General features: G+C 41.3%; 1 protein-coding gene across 2 annotated transcripts in view; it reads right to left on the minus strand.

Annotated features, from left to right (window-relative positions):
- The window catches only part of LOC149205836 (Thioredoxin family protein), a 395,762-nt gene that overhangs the window by 91,820 nt on the left and 280,778 nt on the right, over positions 1-23,164 (minus strand). For both annotated transcript variants that reach the window (XM_089393567.1, XM_089393566.1), the window contains one exon: positions 574-697. In XM_089393567.1, coding sequence (XP_089249693.1) covers positions 574-697 — 124 coding nt within the window. The remainder of the gene's footprint in view (positions 1-573; positions 698-23,164) is intronic.

Below are 23,164 nucleotides of genomic sequence, written 5' to 3' on the forward strand. Positions count from 1 at the left end.
CCCCAAGAGAACAATCAAATCCACAAGAAGCCAGAAACTGTGGAATCTGTACCACATGATCTGATGGACTCTTTGCCGGAGAAGATACCAGATTCAATGGATACTAGTGGAGCCAAAAGACTCCATTCTTCAGACCACTCCGATTCAGACAAGGATAATCCTCGCCCAGAGGAGGACACCTCACTCGTACTGTTTTCATCCTTGCCGACTCAAGGGGAGTGGCGAAAGGTTGAGAAGAAAAAAGGGAGAAAAGCATAATTTTCTCCCCAATTGTACATTATTTTTTCGGTTATTTTCTTTCTGGTTTCTTTTCTTTGAACAGCAGTTTTGACCTGCTTATGAATATGCACTTCAGCATCTACAAAATGTAATTTTGTTATTTCTAATAAAATTACGAATTTTCCTAGGGGAAAAAAAGAATTAATTCCTAGTCTACTTTACAAGTAGCCACACCATAGAATAACAAAAAGTTACTGCAGAGCTTCTCTTGATATAAGAAAGTAAAATATTAAAATTAAAGGAAAATAAAATTGAAAGAGTGGACATCACAGATATTTATGCATTCTTTCTCACCGGGCTGTTTTCATAAGAAAAGAGTTCCAATCTTTCAGCAGCTAATTCTGGTTTGGCTTTTTCCCATAGTGTCATGCCTCTTCCAGCTCGCAAAATGGTGGGAACCCATCCAGTGAACAAAGTGCTGCATCCACAGACATCGCCATTACCAACATACCACACTAATTTATCCATAAGATAGCATAAAGATGGACAGAAACTAGAATGAAAATACAGCTAGATGCCATCATCGAAACACCTACCAGAAGACAATATTTTAGGTGGGACATCAGTGATGGTGAACATGGCACGACCATTATGAGATATTTAGATAAATGTTACATTTAACATGTTGGTAAATATATCAGTGAGAGTATGGAATATAAATTATTGATGATGTCAGAGAACATATCAGAAAATATCAGAAAACTTCAAAAAATACAACAGTAATCATTTTTATTTTTTATTTGTTTTTAATATGAAAATAAAAGTGATATGTAAGAAGTATAGAATGTCAAGTGGTATATCACACATTGATATTGAATTTTGATATTTGTCCTTAGTCCTACAAGATAACACAAAATCACATCAAAACAAAAATAAATGAATCTCATGAGCTGAATCATCATGATACATGAACATCTAGATATTACACTGATAAATGTACTGAGGAATCATTGATTCCTTCTACCCCTTTTACAAACAAAGGTCAACGCTCTTCCTTTGTGTTACCCCTCATATTAACGTGAGAGGTAAATTGCAATTTTCATCACATGACAAGTTTTGCAGGGATGACTTAGGGGTGACTTGCAGGGATGATGATGGGCTTGAGATACACACCTGTTCTTGCCAGGAGACAGCACATCTTGGTTGGGCACGTCTTTGATCTTCTTCCTTCACCATGATGTTCCAAGTGAGGTGGATTATGCGGTGGTACTTCATTCTCTCTTCATGGTAGCACTTATACTTAGATAGATAGTTGTGGCATGCTCATTGATACTATCATGTCATTGGTGGGTGGATAATGATTATGTGTCCATGGTTAGCCTAGCTTAACACTTGCACATCTCACTTATGAAACATAGATCAAAAGAGTGGCATGGTGTGATCTTGGTTCACTGAGCTCCATTTATTTGTGACTTTGGCTTCTGATAGAATGCACTAAAAGATACTACTTCTAATTGTCACCCTCATCATTGGCATGTATGAATGTGAAAATCTATTATAAATCGACCCCCTTATTGCATGATGAAGACTTGTGTAAAAGCAAAGTAGAAAGATAAATCATTTTAATCATTGGCCATTTCCACTTAAATAAAGTGTGACATTAAGTTCATGTAACTAGAAGGGGATGATATCATGGGGCTGCCCCCCTAGTTTATCTCATATGACAGCTCACTTAGATGACATATGGTGGAAGTCAATACATCCACAAAAGTATATTGATGGAGCTGCTTTATTATATTCAAACCATGGCACATAGAGATGTAGGCATATATGTTGTGAAGCCATCACACTCCTCTCATTGGTGGCCATTCTTAAGCTATGGAGCTGTCCACATTGTAACTTGCTATGGAAGTCGTGGATGGTTGATTTCCTCAGTTCAAGTGTAGTATGGGGCCAACCACTCCTTAGCCCATGTGATTATATGTTCTATGCATTTGTATGATCATCACATGGTGGAGCCACCATACTAATTTGCATTCCATGATCTTCATGAGGTGGTCATCCACACTACAAATTAAGCCATGAAAGTGGGTAGATGCATATATGCTCAAGATGGAAGTATTGTATTGAAGTTCCACCCCCTAATCTTCATTAGTTATCACTTAACTCATTTAATGCTAAGTTCAAGCATGCCATATGGATCACCCATGAGTGCATATTGTGGAAATTTCTAAGTCCGACACATCAAAAATCCCTATTGCATTATCTGGTTTATTATCTCCTACTTGTTCATTCCATTAACAAGTTATTTATTAATATAGATACCGAAATAAACACAAATGCAGCTTTCACACATATACAGATCAACAACTGAAATAACTGAGACAACACAAGGGACACCGTTATTTTTGGACAATCAACCCCGGAAAAACCCAATGCGGGAAAACTGGTGCAGTAGATGAGGGTTTTATTATTATGAAATTTTATGAATACAACTAGGGTGCCAGAAATGGCTCACCCTTCAAAGATTTTCCTTGGTAGAAGTACCTTGCTTCGGAGACAGATATTTTTCGACTTATCAACAACTGGATGATGAGCCCCACAGTGACTTCGACTGTTCCTCAGCTAGATAGCAAAAGCTGCTCCAAGATTCTCTCTAGAACTGCATCACCCTCTATGACTCTACGTCTACCTCTTAGCACTCAATCTGCCCCACGAAAACACCACAGCACAACTCTTTCTGCCCTGCATCAGTTTTGTGTCAACTTCTCGGCATCCTACATCCTCAATGCTAGCCCTCCAAGCCTCTGTGTCAACTCTGGCTCTCTCTGCATTGTCTCTTCCCGCACTCCCTCTACCTCTCTGCTATGTATTCTTAGCCTTCTGCCGAACTGCCCCTCACTGTAAGAGATCACTAACTCAATTTATCAGCAAACCCTGCCCCAGAAAATCGAATTGACTGATCAACTTGGTGTATCTCCAACTGACCCTCAAGCCTCTTTTTATACTTTTTCTGTTGATGATTCAATGGCCAAGATTAAGTCCCTAATCAACGACTAAGATTAGATTTGGATTGATCCTCATTATTTAGAACTTTCTCACCCATATTATATTAATACACATTAATATTTTAATTTTCCTAAGTTTAGACTCAGGGCCTCATTAAAAATATTAATTATTTTAATATCTCTCCATCTGAGTAGAATTTCCCCAAATGATTTCTGGGTCTTGGAGATCTCATGTGCCTTAGCCTCTCCACCAATTTTCATAGCTAGAGCACATCAGATACTACCAAAAATCAACACTCCCTCTTAGCCAGAAATGTGCTCTAGTAATGCTTCACCATAGAAACATCGCATTGATCTTTAGCATCGGTACTTGTGCTGATACTTGGCCTACTGCCTCACATCACCTGCACTGCTGCTTCTTGTATTGCTGCCCATGACACTGGCACATCTATATTGTAGCTTCCTCTCAACATGTTGCATCATGCTGCCCATAGCATTGCAATTGCTAACTATTGCATTGCAACTTAATTATCGAGAAGTAAGTAACTGACTTCACCCAAATACTGACATCCCGGTCAGTCTAGAAACCTTGTGATGTTGAAGTTGCCTCTGCTGCCATTGTGCTGCTGCAAACTATTGAAATTTCTAAGTCTATCTGTTAGAAATTCAATCTGTATTCTTCTGGTTTATTTCTTCTATTTGTTAATTTTGAACAAGTTACTTAAAACATATAAATAACGCAATAAACACAATACAATCTCAACATCTATAGATCAACAGCTGAAAGAAAACAAACACACAAGTGACACTATTATTTTTGGACAACTCGTCCCCGAAAAAACCTAATGTGGGAAAACCAGAGCAACGATTCTCAGGGTTTATTATTTTGCAGTATATCCTTGAGTACAATTGGGTGCCAAACTAGCTCACCCGATAGAGAAACATAATCGGCAATAATACCTCTCTATTTGAAAAGAGGTATTTAGAAAACTTGTCCCACGAAACCCTCTCCAGCAACTCTGAAGCACTGTGTTGGCCCTTTTGGCCTCTGCGTCAGCCCTCTGAGGCACTACGCAGCCTCTAGGCTCTGCGTGGCCTGCTCTAGCTTTTGTGTCTGCCTCTGCGCTAGTCTCTCGGCACTATCTCTGCCTCTTTCCAATACTCACTGCCCGTCGTTGTTGATCACTGATTTGACTTTCCTTAGAAAACCCCACTCTAGTAAATCAAATGACTGATCACTCTGGTGTGTTCTCCAACTAACCCTCAAGCCTCCTCTTATACTTTTCCTGTTGGTCCTTCAACGGCCAAGATTACATCTCTAATCAACGGCTAAGATTAGATTTGGCCTGATCCATGACTTTTGGAACCTTCTAACTCAGTTTTATATTAATAAGGTAATACCCATTAATATTTTTTTTTTCATGAGTTTAGACTTAGGAACTCCATTAAAAATATTAATTATTTTAATATCTCCCAAACCGGGTAGAATCTGCCCAAACCATTTATGGGTCTTGGAGATCTCATGTTTAGCCTCTCCACCAATTTTCATGGCTAGAGCACATCCAATGCTACCCCAAATAAACACTCCCTCTTAGCAAGAACTGTCTACTAGTAACACTCCTCACTGAGTGTTACTCTGATTATATGGCACCGGTACCTGTGCTGATGCTAGGCCTCCCCGCCCAACATCCTCTGCATTGCTGCATCATGTATTGCTGCCCATGACCCTGCCACTGCCACTGCAGCATCCATACGACATCTCCCTTTGCATCTGTGTTGCTACTGGTCCTTTCTCCCAACAGTGCATTTGCACTGCAACCCCCTCTCATCATGCTGCTTCGTGCTACTGCATACTACTACAGCACTACAACTCAATTACCGAGAAGCAAGTAGCTGATCCAACCAACCACTAACATCCCTGTCAGGCTAGAAACACTCTCGATGTTGAAGCTCTCTTTGTCGCTAACAAGTGCTCCCTATACTGACCTCTGTGCTGCTGCAACAACTCCCTGCATCTCGCACCACTGCAAACCTCTTTGTGCCATTCTGCACAATTGCAACACTCTTCGTTCCTCTCGCAATGTTGCAGCTTGCCAGCCTCGCGTTGCCCGAGGACTCCCGCACTATAGCACTCTCTGCTGCTTCATCCCCATCCGTCTCTATCGACATCCACCAGTCTTGATACTCTTTCTTCGGGGCTCCCGTAGCAAGGTATAATCCAAGAGGTTGGGTACCTCATGGATCCTGCCCCTAATCGCCTATAATCCTCTTGATTGCAACTCGATGTCTCCCCACCTCTTCTCTAGAGGTACATGAGCAATCATGGCACAATCGTCACCCTCCTCGACCTCCTTCTCCGCCTTCGTTGGCATTTCCTTAGAGTAAGACACCTCTCCCTTACTCTTCTTCCTCGAACATTGGTTCGCATAATGACCCAATTCCCCACAATTGAAGCATTTGACCTTAGAGAGGTCCTTTTTCTTCCTCTTCTCCTACTTTCCTGTAGATGCTAGAGCCGCATCCTCTTCCTCTTCCTTCTTGATCCGGACTCCATTGCTGCTACTTCCCGTCTTGCTCAACCGTCTGATCTCTTCTTGATGAAGAGCCGCCCACAATTCTTCCCAATCTGGAAGATCTGCCCTGCCTAGAATGCCCTGGACAAATGTCTACCACTCCTCGGAGACTGCATTTAGAGTGGTCCTCACCAACATCTCCTCATCCGGGGTGGCCCCTATGGAAGTCAGTTGGTCCTGGAGCTCCTTCAACCAACCAAGGAAATGATCTATCTACTCCCCCTTCTGCATCTAGTATGACCGCAGTTGATTCTCAATTAACATCTTCCTCTGCACGAAAATATGTTGGTACAACTTCTTCATGGTGTCCCACATTTCCTTTGCCGTCTCCTTCTTAGAAATATGTTGGACCACATGATCCTTGACCCCATCAAGGATGATGTATTTCGCCTTGGCCATTGCCTCCTCGTACTTCTTATTATCATTCAGGTCAACTGGGATTGCCATTGTTCTTAAGGCAGAGGCCTTGATGCGATGTCTGTCTAGAATGGACAAGATCCTAGCCTTCCAGACCACAAAGTTGGATGCCCCGTCTAGCCTGTCCTGATCCCTCAGCCCATTCATGGCCAGCTCTCTGCTCTTCTCGTCGACTCCTCCAAGTCTCTCTACTTCCCTCTGGAAGTTCTCTCTTCGACTCCTGCTGAGTCTCTCTACTTCCCGCCTGGAAGTTCTCTGCTAGACTCCCTTTGAGTCTCAATTTCCCTTCTGGAAATCCTCCTGCCAATCGTCAAGTTGTACCTCTTCAATCTCTTGTGCACCTGCAACACTGATCTGGATTCCCTCGGTAGCAACTCACTCTACCTTGGTTTTACCCTATTAGGTATTGTTCTGCCCACAGTACCCCACTAGCTTCGCTCCCACAAACTGCCCACAGATTCCTATGCCCCAGCAACTAAAGGACTGAGCCTCTAGGGTCTGCATAATCCCGACACTGGCAAAACTGCTCCCTTAGCCAACTGCGTCAACCCTCCTGGTTTCTGTGTGGCTCTGCGTAAGCCCTTTTCTACCCTCCTCAGCCTCTGCGCTGGCCTCTCTCTGGCCCGGATTGAAGACGCAATCCCCATGCATCAACCCTTCTTTTGTTGCTTTCTGCAAGGATCAACTTTTGTCACTCGAGACAGCTGATTCTACTGCAAATGCTCTGCTTCCGTTGATGCCTTCAGCGCTCCTATGATCTGCAACCATGATTTGATACCATGTTGAAATTTCTAATTCTATCTGTTAGAAATTTAATCTGTATTCTTCTGGTTTATTTCTTCCACCTGTTAACTCTAAACAAGTTATTTAAAACATATAAACAATGAAATAAACACAATACAGTCTCAACATCTACAGATCAACAACTGAAAGAAAACAAACACACAAGTGACACCATTATTTTTGGACAACTCGTCCCCGGAAAAACCCAATGCAAGAAAACTAGTGCAATAATCCTGAGGGTTTATTATTATGCAGTATATCCTTGAGTACAACTGGGTGCCAAACTGGCTCACCCGACAAAGAAAAATAACAGGCAATAATACCTCTCTATTCGAAAACAGGTACTCAAAAAACTTGTCCCACGAAACCCTCTCCAGCAACTCTGAAGCACTATGATGGCCCTTCTGGCCTCTGCATCATCCCTCTGAGGCACTACGCAGCCTCCGAGACCCTCTGCGTCACTCGTGCTACCCTCTAGATGGATGACGCAGGCCCTTTGGCCTCTATGTTGTCTTTGTTGGGCCTGCTCTGACTTCTACATTTGCCTCTCTGTTTCTGCACTGGTCTCTCGGCACTATCTCTGCCTCTCTATCTAGTACTCACTGCCCCTCGGTGTTGATCACTAATTCGACTTTACTTAGCAAACCCCGCTCTAGTAAATCGAATGACTGATTACTCTGGTGTGTTCTCCAACTGACCCTCAAGCCTCCTCTTATACTTTTCCTGGTAGTCCTTCAACGGTCGAGAATACATCTCTAATCAACAGCTAAAATTAGATTTGGCTTGATCATTGACTTTTGGAACCTTCTAACCTAGTTTTATATTAATACCAATTAATATTTTATTTTTCCTAAGTTTAGACATAGGAACTCCATTAAAAATACTAATTATTTTAATATCTCCCAAACCTAGTACAATCTACCCAAACCATTTCTAGGTCTTGGAGATCTCATATGCTTTAGCCTCTCCACCAATTTTCATGGCCAGAGCACATGCGATGCTACCCCAAATCAACATAAACACCTTTGTGCCTCTTCCACTACTGCAACCTATACTGCTACCCAGATTTCTGCACTCTAGCCCTGCCTTGTTGCTCCATCACACTTTGCTCCACCCGACCCTTGTCATCATGCTACTGTCGTTAAGGGCTCCCATAGCCAGATGTGATCCATGAGTTTGGGTACCTCAAGGATCCTACCCCTAGCACGCAATCCTCTTGACTACAACTTGATGTCTCCCCACCTCTTCTCCAGAGGCGCATGAGCAGTCATGGCACAATTGTCACCAGGCTCGACATCCTTCTCCGTCTTAGCTAGAGCTGCCTTTGAATCGGAAGCTTCTCCCTTTCCCTTCTTCCTGGGACACTGCGATGCATAATGACACACCTCCCCACAATTGAAGCAGTTGAACTTGGAGATATCCTTCTTCTTCCTCTTCCCTTGTTGTCCAGCAAATGCTAGAGCCGCATCCTCTTCCTCCTTGAATCGAACTCCCTTACCACTACTCCCCGCCTTGGTCATCCTCCTGATCTCTTCCTGTCGAAGAGCTACCCACATCTCCTCCCAACTGGGAAGAGTAGCCCTACCCAAAATACTTTGGACAAATGTCTCCCACTCCTCGGAGACTGCATTCAAGGCAGTCCTGACCATAAAATCTGGATCCGGTGTAGACCCCACGGAAGTAAGTTGATCGCGAATCTCCTACAACCCGAGAAGGAATGGATCTATCTACTTTCCCTTATGCATCTGATATGACCTCAACTGATTCTCCAATAGCATCTTCCATTACACGGAAGAGCCCTGGCAGGGTAACCCACATCTCCTTTGTTGTGTTCTTCTCAGCAATATGTGGTATGACATCATCTTTGACCCCGTCTAGGATCATGCACTTCACCCTCGCCATCGCCTCCTCATACTTCTCATTCTCGGTTGGGTCAACTGGGATCGCCACTACTTTCAAGGCATAGTCCTTGATGCGATATCCATCCAAGATTGCTAGGATCCTGGCCTTCCATATGACAAAGTTGGAAGCCCCGTCCAACCTATCCTGATCCCTCAGTCCGTTCACTGCCATTTCAACTCCTCTTCTGGACTCCCTCTGAGTCTTGACTCCCCTCCTAGAAATCTCTGTCAGAGTCCTAATTTACCTCCTAGAAATCCTCTGGCCAACTGTTGAACCGCTCCTCTCCAATCCTCCTTGCAACTGCAACTCAGATCTGGATTCCTTGGCTAGAAATCCGTCAAGGTAGTGATTCCCTCTATCTTGGTTCCGTCTCCTTAGACATTGTTCTGTATCGACAAAAACAACACCCCTCTAGCTCCTCAAATCACAATCCTGCCACAACTCCCCAAGCCCCAGCAACTGAAGAAACTAAGCCCTTCAGGCTTTGTGCAATCCCGGCAAAGGATAAATCTGCTCCTCTGGCCAACTGCTTCAATCCTACCTGGCTGAGCAGGATGAGGTGGCTCTTCGTGAGCCTCTTCTACCTCACTCTGCCTCTGCGTTGGCCCTTCCCTTGGCTCGAACTACGAACGCAGGTTACACCTCTTCTCTTGTTGCTTCTGCTCTGGAATAGTGCTCTCTTTTGGGACAGCTGCTTCTATTGCAAATTTCAGATTTCTGCTGGTGTCTTCAGTCCTCCTGTGATCTGCAATCCCTCTGATACCATGTGGAAATTTTTAAGTCGGACACATCAAAAATCCCTACTACATTATCTGGTTTATTATCTCTTACTTGTTCATTCCATTAACAAGTTATTTATTAATATAAATACTGAAATAAAAACAAATGCAACCTTCACACATATACAGATCAACAACTGAAATAACTGAGACAACACAAGGGACACCGTTATTTTTGGACAATCGTCCCCGAAAAACCAAATGTGGGAAAACCGGTGCAACAGATGAGGGTTTCATTATTATGTAGTTTTCAGAATACAACTAGGGTGTCAGAAGTGGCTCACCCTTCAGAGATTTTCCTTGGCAGAAGTACCTTGCTCCAAAGACAAATATTCCGGTTGATCAGCAACTGGATGATGAGCCCCACAGTGACTTCGATTGTTCCTCAGATAGACAGTGAAAGCTGCTCCAAGCTTCTCTCTGGAACTATGTCACCCTCAATGACTCTGCGTCTTCCTCTCAGCTCTCAGTCTATCCCACGAAAACAACACATCACAACTCTTTTTGTCCAGCATCAACTCTGCTAGCATCTACGTCAATTCTACATCAGCTTCTCGGCCTCCTATGTCCTCAACGCTGGCCTTCCAAACCTCTGTGTCAGCTCTGGTTGTCTCTGCACTGTCTCTTCCCGCACTCTCTCTGCCTCTCTGCTATGTATTCTCGGCCTTCTGCCGAACTGCCCCTCGCTGCAACAAATCACTAACTCAATTTCTCACCAAACCCTGCCCCAGAAAATTGAATTGACTGATCAACTTGGTTTATCTCCAACTAACCCTCACGCCTCTTCTTATACTTTTTTTGTTGATGATTCAATGACCGAGATTGAGTCCCTACTCAACAGCTAAGATTAGATTTGGCTTGATCCTCGTTATTTAGAACTTTCTCACCCATATTATATTAATACACATTAATATTTTAATTTTCCTAAGTTTAGACTTAGGGTCTCATTAAAAATATTAATTATTTTAGTATCTCTCCATCTAGATGGAATTTCCCAAAACGATTTATGGGCCTTAGAGATCTCAGGTGTCTTAGCCTCTCCACCAATTTTCATGGCTAGAGCACATCCGATGCTACTGAAAATCAACACATACATGGCAAAGGAATAGGGCTTCCCCCTTTCCTACTCATAGAATGGATGGATTATCATTCATTTCACACATGGGGTTGCATTCTACCAACCAACCATTACATAGAGAAGTTATTGGATGGAGAGGTTGGTTTATTCTTGGACTTGGTTGTTGTTATGGAAATTTTTAAGTCTGACACATCAGAAATCCCTACTGCATTATCTGGTTTGGTATCTCCTACTTGTACTTTCAATTAACAAGTTATTTATCAATATAAATACTGAAATAAACACAAATGCAGCCTTCACACATATATAGATCAACAACTGAAATAACTGAGACAACACAAGGGACACCGTTATTTTTGGACAATCGTCCCCGGAAAAACCCAATGTGGGAAAACCGGTGTAGCAGATATGAGGGTTTTATTATTATGCAGTTTTCTGAATACAACTAGGGTGCCAGAAATGGCTCACCCTTCAGAGATTTTCCTTGGCAGAAGTACCTTTCTTCGAAGACAGATATTTTGGCTAATCAGCAACCGGATGAATAGCCTCACAGTGACTTCGACTGCTCCCTTAGTTGGACAACGAAAGTTGCTCCAAGCTACCCTCAAGAACTGCGTCACCCTCAAGACGTTGTGTCACCCTCTACGGCTCTGCGCCACCTAACCAGCTCTCAGTCTATGTAGTGTCCCAAATCAGAAAGTTTTGGAACAACGCTTCATATAAGACTACCATTCATTTTCCAGAAAATTGCCATGTAAAACCAAAACCATAAATCTATAAATTGCACGAAAACTCATTAAAAGATCACAATACGAGGAACAATGAGAAATGCAACAACCAAAATACAGCTTTATTATATATAGATAGATGCCAATACATAGCTAGGAATGACCCTGTGGTCTCCAAACTGAAATAGAAAAACAATTACTACACCTGTGGATTCCGAATGAATCCACCAAAGGGAGATGGGTGCTCACCCAATCTCTATATCATCTGAGGGTTTTCGTCTTGGAATTACCAATGGAGTAGAGAATTGGGTCCTCAACCTCTCATACAAGAAACAATATCAAAAACCAAGATGTCCTCCAATGGTCTCCTCCTCCTCCTTTATAGATTTGATGGGCTCCTCTAGAATTATGTTTTATTATTATTTTAATCATGGAGCACTTTTCCCTCTTTTATTTCAATTAAAATATTCTTTTAATGCAAGAAAAGTGTAAATTGGCCCCCATGTCTCCTCAAGCCACTGAAACTCATATCTAACCATCCCATCCTGTAGATCTTCCCATTCCAGTTCCAACGAGCTATTACACTAAGGTGTTCCACCAATTAGTTTCCTCGGAATGCCACCTCGAGCATAATTAATTAAGTTATTTCCAATAATAATGTTGATTTCTGAAAGTCGTTGGAATGAGACGGAACGAAAGGAAAACTATGCAAATGATGGTGGAATATGCCAAGCAAATGCCAGCAATCCCATAAAAACTCCGCAAAACTCCATCGGAACCCCTGATGACATAAACTTGCTCCACTGACCTGGCCATCTCCTACCCTGGAAATCCACCCTGGCTGCACTATGAAGAAGGATAAAAATGGGGACATGACAATCTGCCCCACGAAAATTCCTGAGAATTGCCTCTTCAGCCCAGCATCAGCTCTACAGCCCTCTACGTTGCCTCTTTGTCAACCTCTTGGCCCTCTACGCTAGCCTCCTCAGCCTCTGCGCCAATCCTGGCTACCTCTATGTCAGAGTTCCAAGGCTCTGCGTTGTCTCTCCGACACTCTCTCTGTCTCTCTATTATGTATTCTCGGCCTTCTGCCAAACTACCCCTCGCTGCAATAGATCAATAACTCAATTCCTCAACAAACCCTACCCCAAAAAATCGAATTCTTGATCAACTTGGTGTATCTCCTACTGACCCTCAAGCCTCCTCTTATACTTTTCCTGTTGACGATTCAACAATAGAGGTTAAGTCCCTAATCAACGGATAAGATTAGATTTGGCTCGATCCTCATTATTTAGAACTTTCTCACCCATATTATATTAATACACATTAATATTTTAATTTTCATAAGTTTAGATTTAGGGTCTCATTAAAAATATTAATTATTTTAATATCTCTCCATCTGAGTGGAATTTCCCCAAACGATTTCTGGGTCTTGGAGATCTCATGTGCCTTAACCTCTCCACCAATTTTCATTGCTTGAGCACATCCGATGCTACCAAAAATCAACACTCCCCCTTAGCGAGGAATGTGCTCTAGCAATGCTTCACTATAGAAACATCACATTGATCTTCCTCATCGGTACCTATGTTCATGCTCGACTTGCTGCCTCACATCCCTGCACTACTGCTTCCTATAATGTTGCCCATAACACTGCTACTGCCACTGCTACATTTGTACTGCAGCTCCCTCTCAACATGCTACCCCTAGAACTGCCACTGCTAACTGTTGCACTGCAACCCAGTTACCGTGAAGTAAGTAACTGTCTTCTCCCAAATATTGACATCTTAGTTAGTCTGGAAGCCTCGTGATGTTGAAGCTGCCTCTACTGGCATTGTGTTGTTGCATACACCTATGTGCCTCTTGCACTGTTGCAACCTCCACTACGTTGCCTCAGATTTCTGCACTCGAGCACTACCTTGCTTTTCCACTACACTTTGCTCCACCCAACACGTCATCATGCTACTGTTGTTAAGGGCTCCCGTAGCTGGATGTGATCCAAGAGTTTGGGCACCTCAAGGATCCTACCCCTAGTATGTAGTCCTCCAGACTACAACTCGATGTCTCCCCAACCCTTCTCTAGAGGTGCATGAGCAGTCATGGCACAATCGTCATTAGCGTCAACCTCTTTCTCTGCCTTAGCTGGAGCTGCGTTTGAATCAGAAGCCTCTCCCTGGGATGCATAATGTCCCAGCGCCCCACAATGGAAGCACTTAACCTTGGAGAAGTCCTTTTTCTTCCTCTTCCCTTGTTGTCCCACAGATGCTAGAGCCGCATCCTCCTCCCCTTCTTTCTTGATTCGACCTCCCTTGCCACTACTCCTTGCCTTGGTCATCCTCCTGATCTCTTCCTAGCGAAGAGCTGCCCACATCTCCTCCCAACTAGAAAGAGCAGCCCTGCCCAAAGTACTTTGGACAAATGTCTCCCACTCCTCGGAGACTGCATTCAGTGTAGTCCTGACCATAAACTCTAGATCCGATGTAGACCCCACGGAAGTAAGCTAGTCGCGAATTTCCTACAACCTGAGAAGGAATGGATCTATCTTCTCTCCCTTCTGCATCTGATACGACCACAATTGATTCTCCAATAGCATCTTCCGCTGCACGGAAGAGCCCTAGTATAAGGTGGTCAGCGCCTCCCACAACTCCCTTGTTGTGTTTTTCTCAGCAATATGTGGTATGACATGATCTTTGACCCCGTCTAGGATTAAGCATTTTTCCTTCACCTCAGCCTCCTCATACTTCTCATTAGCATTCGGGTCAACTGGAACAGCTACGGTTTTCAAGGCATAGTTCTTGATGCAATGTCTATCCAAGATTGCCAAGATCTTGGCCTTCCAAATAACAAAATGGAAGCTCCATCCAATTTGCCATGATCCCTCAATCCATTGACTGCCATCTCTTCTCCTCTTCAATACTCCCTCTGAGTCTCGACTTCCCTCCTGGAAATCCTCCTGCCAACTATCGAACTACTCCTCTCCAATCCTCCTTCGCTGCTGCAACACAGATATGGATTCTTTGGCAAGAAATCCGTCGAGGTAGCGATTCCCTCTACCTTGATTCTGTCTCCTTAGACACTGTTCTATATCGCCAAAAACAGCGTCACACCAGCTCCTCAAATCACAATCTACCCACAACTCCCCAAGCCCCGACAACTGAAGAAACTAAGCCTTTCATGCTCTACGAATATCGGCAAAGATTGAATCTTCTCCTTTGACCAATTGCGTCAATCCTACCTGGATGAGCAGGATGACGTCTCTTATCGAGCCTCTTCTGCCTCTCTCTGCCTCTGCACTAGCCCTTTCCTTGCCTTGAAATGATGATGCAGGCTCTGCGTCACTTCTTCTCTTACTGCTTCTGTTCTGGGACAATGTTGTCTCTTGGGACAACCGCTACTCCTGCAAATTTCAGATTTCTGATGGTATCTTCAGTCCTCCTATGATCTACAATCGCTCTGATACCATGTGGAAATTTCTAAGAAAGACACATCAGAAATCCCCACTGCATTATCTGGTTTATTATCTCCTACTTGTTCTTTCAATTAACAAGTTATTTATCAATATAAATATTGAAATAAACACAAATGCAGCCTTCACACATATACAGATCAACAACTGAAATAACTAAGACAACACAAGGGACACCGTTATTTTTGGACAATTGTCCCCAGAAAAAACCAATGCGGGAAAACCGGTGCAACAAATATGAGTGTTTTATTATTATGCAATTTTCTGAATACAACTATGAGGGTTTTCCTTGGCAGAAGTACCTTTCTTCGGAGACAGATATTCTAGCTAATCTGCAACTGGATGAATAGCCTCATATGACTTCGACTACTCCCTTAGCTAGACAAGGAAAGCTACCGTCAAGAACTGCGTCACCCTCTACGGCTCTACATTAGCGAACCAACTCTCAGTCCGCCCCACGAAAATTCCTCAACGCTGCCTCTTCAGCCCAGCATCAGCTGTACAGTGCTCTGTGTTGCCTACATCAGCCTCTGCTGCCTCTACGTCAGTGTTTTGGCCCTCTGAGTACTCTATGTTGACCTCCTCAGCCTCTGCATCAGTCTTCCAAGGCTCTGCGTCGTCTCTCTAGCATTCTCTCTGCCTCTCTGCTATGTATTCTCGACCTTTTGTCGAACTTCCCCTCGCTACAACAAATCACTAACTCGATTTCTCAGCAAGCCCTGCCCCAGAAAAATGAATTCTTGGTCAACTTGGTGTATCTCCAACTGACCCTCAAGCCTCCTCTTATACTTTTCTTGTTGATGATTCAACGACCGAGATTAATTCCCTAATCAATGGATAAGATTAGATTTTGCTTGATCTCGTTATTTAGAACTTTTTCACCCATATTATATTAATACACATTAATATTTTAATTTTCCTAAGTTTAGACTTAGGGTCTCATTAAAAACATTAATTATTTTAATATCTCTCCATCCGAGTGGAATTTCCCCAAACGACTTCTAGGTCTTGGAGATCTCATGTGTGTTAGCCTTTCCACCAATTTTCATTGCTAGAACACATTTGATGCTATCAAAAATCAACAGTTGCATGGAGGCATCCAATTATGGATGATTTTATTTCATATCTTATTGACCTTGGTAGATGGATTTTCTTAGACGTTGGTTGGTTGACACTTAGAGGCCCAATTCAGTTGATCAAAACATGGAGGTTGTTAGCCTCTTAGCTATTTCAAGAAGTTGTGTGTAACTAACTCATTATTTTAGTATTGTTGAATCATTCTCATAGAGTTAGAATGAGAACACTTATATAGCTTTCCTCATGGAAGATGACTATTTTATGTAACTCCTTGGAGAAAATTGTGGATCTCAACAAAATCGTTCTACCTTTAGTAAAATGTACTATTCCACGGGGACTCACCCCTCCCCTAGGGGTCTAGTTTCCTAGCTCCCTCGCGCTTCGGGGACTTGGGGACGAGAAGGGGTCGTTTCCCCACGGTTCCAAAAAACATGGTACGCAAGGGGACGTGTCAGGGGGTTGTTTCCTTGTCCTAAGGGGTCACTTCCGAAAAGGGGGTTGTGAGGGGTCGAGGGGGGTCGAGGGGGGAGGTGGGGGACGTGGGGGGTCGAGGGGCCCAATTTTTTTAAATAAACTTTTGTATATAATTAAAATTTAACATTAGTTTTAATAATTTAGGCTTTCAATTCATTTTTTTATAAATTTAATTCATTATTCACCTTGGCCCCTCACTCCATTCGCAAGACGTCAAACCCGCCAAGCAACACTCCCTCCCATTGCCATTCAACTTGCTGGTCCACTTGCTCATTTATCTTTTGATATGTTGATGTTTTTATGTTATTCTGACTCTATAAGATTTTGACTCTTGATGTATCAGACTTGACTTTAGTCTTTTATAATTCTATAAAATTTTGATTCTTGATGTATGATGTATTAGACTTGAATTTTATAATTTTATGTCAATATTCATTGTTCAGTATTCAATGTTAATATTAGGAAGTGGAACATCAATATGGTTTAAACTTTAATCATAATGTATGATGTATGATTATAAATTAAAATTTTAAATTTATATGATATTAAATAATGATATTCATATCAATGATCATGCATTGCAGCTTTTCAATTCAAACCCAATTGTCATAGTGGACTCAATTTATAAATTATATTTTATATTTATAAGTTTTTAAAACCTTGACGTCCCCCCACGTTTCCTAAAAATTGGTAGGGAGCTTTTGCATAGGCCGCTCCCGCGTATCCTCGCCCCCTCGTCCCAGAACCTTTGTGGAACATTGGTAAAATGTTTCTCAACAAAATGTTTCTACCTTTAGTAAAAAGTTTGTTAGGATTATTTTATGACTATTCCTTGGAAGGAAAAGTAGATCGAGGAAAAAAAATATTTTATTGTAAAGAGGAGATGGAGCTTAAACCTATATGAGGGTTTTCTCTCTCTATTTGTCTCTGAGGGAGTTGATTTATGGAAGAACTTGTGAGCAAGCTCCAAGCATTGGAATAGAGGTAATTTATTTTTCAAAGTTATGGAAAATTTACATGTACACCTATATTATGTGTGGCTACATGTTCTAGGTACATCATTGGAGACATTTTCTTGCAAGTTTTGATTGTAGGAGTTGAACTAAGAGCCATAGAGGCGCAACCTTGCTACATTGGAGTAGGTAATTTTTACCTTCTTGTTACTTTGTCTAAAGGAATGGGAATATATGCTCTAGAAATTCGTAGTGAGTGAAAGCATATTTCCTTTTCTTAAACAAGGCCACTCCTAAATCAATTTAGTTGTGGAGCTCCCCATAGAAAGTCCCTTCCCTTCATAAATCTACGGTATTTAGCACCAAAATTAGGGAAGTTCTAGAGAAATGCACTTTGGCTACCTATAGCCCATAATATTTTATTGGAATTTCCCTTTAAAGTTGCATGCAAGCTTCCATAGCTGACAAAGTAAGCCACTAGCGATCATTAATCAACACTAAACAAACATAAAAATACTTTTCTTTCCTATTTTGTTGAAATTTGCTAAGATCTCTTTAATCTAACTCCATACTATACGAAGTAAACCTAGTAACCTATAGGAAAACCCCCCTTGACATAGGTCCATCCTTAGCCTTGTTACCCACCACTGGTGGGTGATCCCATAGGAGAGTTTTTCTCCTAGATTTGTTTTCAGCCAATAGCTAGCAACCCTCGACAGCCACTAATGCAGTTGATATATTGTGTCATTTAATCTTCGCTCCCTGAACCAGTCATATGTTCCCTTGCCCATTTGTCGAGAGCATATGTTTAAAGGTGGGCCATCTAAATCTTAACAGTATGTTTTTCATTGTGCAATAGGTGCTTATGCTTGTTTTTCTTTGGGCACATTGGGTATGGATTATTGAGTGACTTGGAAGGAGGAGGGCTTTTGATTATAGTTTTGTTCCCTCACTTGAAATGGGGGTTAATCCTCAATCCTAGTCCCACGGGATCTCCCATATTAGCTCTAGGAAGGGTACTACTTAGGAAACCATGATTTTAGTAACGTGATCTTGTTTTCCCGTTTCACATTTTCACCTCCCTCCACACATTACAAGCCCTATTTCATCATCTTCCCTCTCTAGATTCACATGACCACTGGTCTTATGGCACAGTTTTTGTCAAAGTTCCAAGGAAGCGAAAGTATCAATTTTTCCAACAGGATCGGATCATCTATCAGCAGTTTATGTGTCATTGTAAACCCATTTTACAAGTTATGTAATATAAGAGATGCTAGTAAGACCATGAATGTATGTAACAACCTAGGTAAGCCTATTATTTCCGCGAAAGTTTCATCCTATGAGGTTTTTTGTCTCATTGATTCCTTTGTGTTTCTAAACATAGATGGTCGACAAAGTTTTTCCCTCCAACCTCACCCCAAAGCTAGGGTGGAATTCTTCGTCAAAGTCTTAGGTGAGTCATAGTGTTTTAATCGAGTTTTACGTAAAATGATTTGGGAATAATTTAAGCTAATTGACTAAATTATTTTATTACAAATCACTTGGTCTACTAGATGATATTGTGTCACGGAATTGGGTATGTATTTTGAGGGTCTAATCCAAACAGGTATTCCCCCTTTGAGGGTTGAATTTGTAAAAATCTTATGTAAAAAATATTTTAATGCATGATCCCTCATACTTAGACACCATGGTTAAAATATTAAAGGGTGGAAAAAAATTAATCCCCTCCTGTGTCAATTAATTAAATTTTCTGGCAAAATTAAATTAAAATCATAAGCCATAAATTTAATTAATTAAAGTCAAATTAAAATGTCTTAGGAAATTAAAATTTCCAAGTGGAAAATTCGTGGGTATCAGAAGAATTAATTTTTAGAAGTCCTCCACCAAGGGAATATAGAATATCTCAAGAAACATTGGACCCTTGGGCCTTGGTGGTTAAATCAAAGTCAAATTTTTGAGGATATAGCTCAAAATAATTAATTTTGGTCTAATTAAAATGGAATTAAATGATAAATTTGAAAATTCCTCGAAAATAAAAATTCAACGGCTAAGATTAAAAGATGATCAAGTATTTTTCAACAATCAAGATTATTTTGACAAGGATCAAAGAAACTAGTCGTTATTTTTCACTTGGAAGATTTATCTTTAAATTAGAGTCATTTGAGTCTCTAGCCATCTGATGTCTGGTTGTAAATTGCTACTGAAACATTTGTGTAAACTATTGTCCCACTAGGAACTTGAGGTGTTCATGTTCATTTATTTGTGGTATGTACTGACTACAGGCTTTCCTATTTTGTGCTAATAAATGATTGTCTCAAGATAAATACATAGTGTTTGCAGGTACTTCAGTGTTTGGTGTCCAAGTTCACAAACAGTGGGCAAGGATCAACTTTGCTTGGATCCTGAATATTTATGTGGTGGATTAAATCTTCACTAAGGCTATAGTGTGCATGGGGTTTCTAAAGCATTTTTAGCCATTTCTTTTAAGCCTCCCGGGCCCGACTCCAACCTCCTCTGGCCCAACGTCAACCTCTAAGGCCCCTGTGTCAACCTTTTTTGTCTTCAGCGTTTTCGACCTCTTGGAGGCAGGCCGTAGCCTCTAAAGGCCTCAACCTTCCTTTCTAGCCCTTGTGTTGGGGTTTCTAGGCCATTTTTGGCCTAGTCATGGCCTTAGGAAGCCTCAACCTCCTTCCTCCACCCTAGACGGCTGCCCTTTGGGCTAGTTGTCGGCTTTTCAACCCTAGCCCCAGCGTCCAGCCCTTTCGAGCTTTCTTTGCCTCATTTCCCTTCGTTTTTCCCTCATAGGCCATTTTTTTACTTCTAATTTGCCTTCCTTCAGGCTCTAAACCTCAATGCTAGCCCTATTTGGCCTAGTGTTGCCCTTCTCTAGACCTAGTTTGACCCCTGTCCATTTCTAAAGTGTTTAGAACTTATTCCTTGGTGGTTTTGCAAGTTTTTCGGTTTCAAAAGTTTGATTTTCAGGTGTCACCTTCATTCCAAAATTTTGGACAACTTGGGCAAGTTCATCTTCAAGGCCTTGGGCCTAGGGTTTGCTCTCTAAACCCTCATTTTGCCTTTGTTTTATTACAACAGTGATAACAATGATATAATAGCCCTAAAAACGCATTTGAATTGGTCAAAATTGCAAAATTTTAATTTTCCTAAATTTTGGCCACTTGGGCATCTAGGATCTAGCTTAAATCTAAATATTTGTTTGCTGGAATTTTTTGCATAAGTCACTGAATCAGATTTGCAATTTCTGAATCACACACCTAAAGAGTGCTCAAAAATTTGATTTTTTCAATTTTGGTAATTTTTTCCTACTTTTTGGCATATTGGGCATTGGTTTTAGCATCATTAACTTGTTGATCTACTAATTTGTTTACTTCTGTTATAAGATATATCAGATCTGATCTAGAACTGAACACTGCATCTTAAAGCGGTTTAAAACTCATATTTTACTTTGGCAAGTTGTTGGGCACTTCTTTGATCATTGTTAATCATTTTGGCTTGTTATCCATTGAATCTAAGGTGTTTTCCTCACTGCTGTTATAACCTTCTGACTGTTGTCATAACAATCACATATAACATCTTAAGAGGTCCGAAAATTGTAAATTTATATTGGATAAACATTAGGAAATTTTCTACCTCATAGGTTTGGCAATTTTCATGTTAAAGTGATCTCACTACTGTTGTCAAAAAATCAATAAGTGTTGAAATGTTATAGTTGATTTTGCAATCTGACATTTGTTTATCTTGAGAATTGCTAACTTGGTGCTTAATACACTCAACATCTAAGTCTTTGAAACTCATTGGTGGTTTAAGTTGTTTGAGCATTGGCATCATTTTGTTTGACATCTAATTAAGGCATTGTTAAGAAATCGTTATATAGTTTCTCTAAGTTAAACTTCATAATCTTAAGAGACTTTGATATCTTGGTTGTTTATCTTAAGCATTTTGCATCTCAAGCTTCATTGGTTATCATTCTAAGTAAGCATTTCAACATTGGTCATTGGCATATCTCAGGTAATCATTGTTGAATTAGACATTTGTTCTAAACATCTTATGGAATATTGTTGAATATTGGCACTTGTATCTTTAAGCACTTGTCTTGTCTTAAGATTGTTATCTAATCATTGTTAAGTACTCTGGCTATAAGATAATTCACACTAAGTACTTAAATAACATAAACAATCTTAACTCGAGAAGACTTCACTCAATCTATCTTGCATATGCATTCTAGGATCTAGCCTACATTAAGAACTTACCTCCTAGCATAAGCTAGGTTGATGGACTCCCAAGGAAACCCTTTATTACCTTGAGGGATTCAACTCTTAGTGGTTAACACAATGACCTTGCAGTCGTCAGATTCACAGTCTCTATAGCACCGGAGGCACTGGGTTGGTGGAACACAGGGGTAGGTATGGTTAATCAAGCCATTGCATGCTTCCCGTTGGCTTCCATTTCACAACCTACTCTAAAGACTGTTTCTCAAAATAGTTAAGAGAGACGTCCAACTTAGACTAGGCATTTAAGCTAAAAATAACAAACACCCTTGCATCACACCTATCTCTTAGGAATTGCATATCATAGAGGATAGTCTATCATATTAAGCAGTAGGTGTCCATCCGGTTACATGGTTTCAATTTATAAACAAGAATTGTGACTCCATAAGGCACTGGTCTCATACTTAAAATCTAATCTAATCATTAATTTTGCTAAATTCTACCAAGTAGCTAGGCCACTCATCTGTGTCTCCCATACAAGTTGGTTCTCGACTTGTTTTCCTTCACCTCATTTCCATAGGGACTACCCCCCGTAACCTGTTTTGGGAGACAACTAGAACGAAGTGGATGGGAATCAGAGTAACAGCCCCCACCCTGAGCAGTTGTCACGGTGTCTATACAATCCGGGCAACAATAGGTCCACAAGGCTCTAGTACGCACGCTCCCCTTGTCCACATGTTTGGGTTGAGCCTGGAAATGGTTCCCTGGAGGTTGATGCAGCTAAAAAAAAATGATAAAAGCATATCATGGCCACAAACAAAAAAAGAGAATATCATAAATGCAAAAGATGGTTGGGACATTATATTAGTGCATGGGAGAAAACCAAACATAAGCTCTACCCCTTCATTATGGCCATTACCCTGGTTCCTAGGGCCCCATGAGCTCCCCCACATCATTAAGGAACCCATGCATGTCCCAAACCCTAGAGGGCGATGAACTGCCCCACCTTAAGGGGGTAATAACTACGTATATCATACACAACATGCTCTCATCTCCTAGAGCCCCAAGTAGTATAATAAAGAAAAATCGAGAAAAGGCAAAAGGAAAATGAAAAACGATGGAAAAACAAAGGTCGGGGTAACTCATGTACCACGATTCCTCCCTCCTACATCTATACACCCAAGTATGTGTTAATTTTTGGCAATTCAGTGACAAATTCCAACAATGGGACTAGATTCCTCTTTTCAAGAAGATCAGTTTTGACTATTGAGGCGTTCAATTTGAACAAGGGAAAGTGTATTTTTTAAGAAAAGCCCACATGTGCACAAAAGGACAGGTTGGCCCAAAAGCAAAATTGGGCACCCATGGATGGCTATAAATACAAGTCAAGTGACCCTCACTAGGACATCATCATGATCATTCTTCTTTCTTTGGTTTGGCTCACACAGGTCTGAGGTGGTTCACGGAGATTGGTTCGTACAGAT

This window comes from Pinus tabuliformis, chromosome 1_2 (assembly GCF_031772625.1).
Source record: "Pinus tabuliformis cultivar Carrire ecotype Pingquan chromosome 1_2, CPIR1, whole genome shotgun sequence".
In the NCBI taxonomy this organism is placed as follows: Eukaryota; Viridiplantae; Streptophyta; class Pinopsida; order Pinales; family Pinaceae; genus Pinus; species Pinus tabuliformis.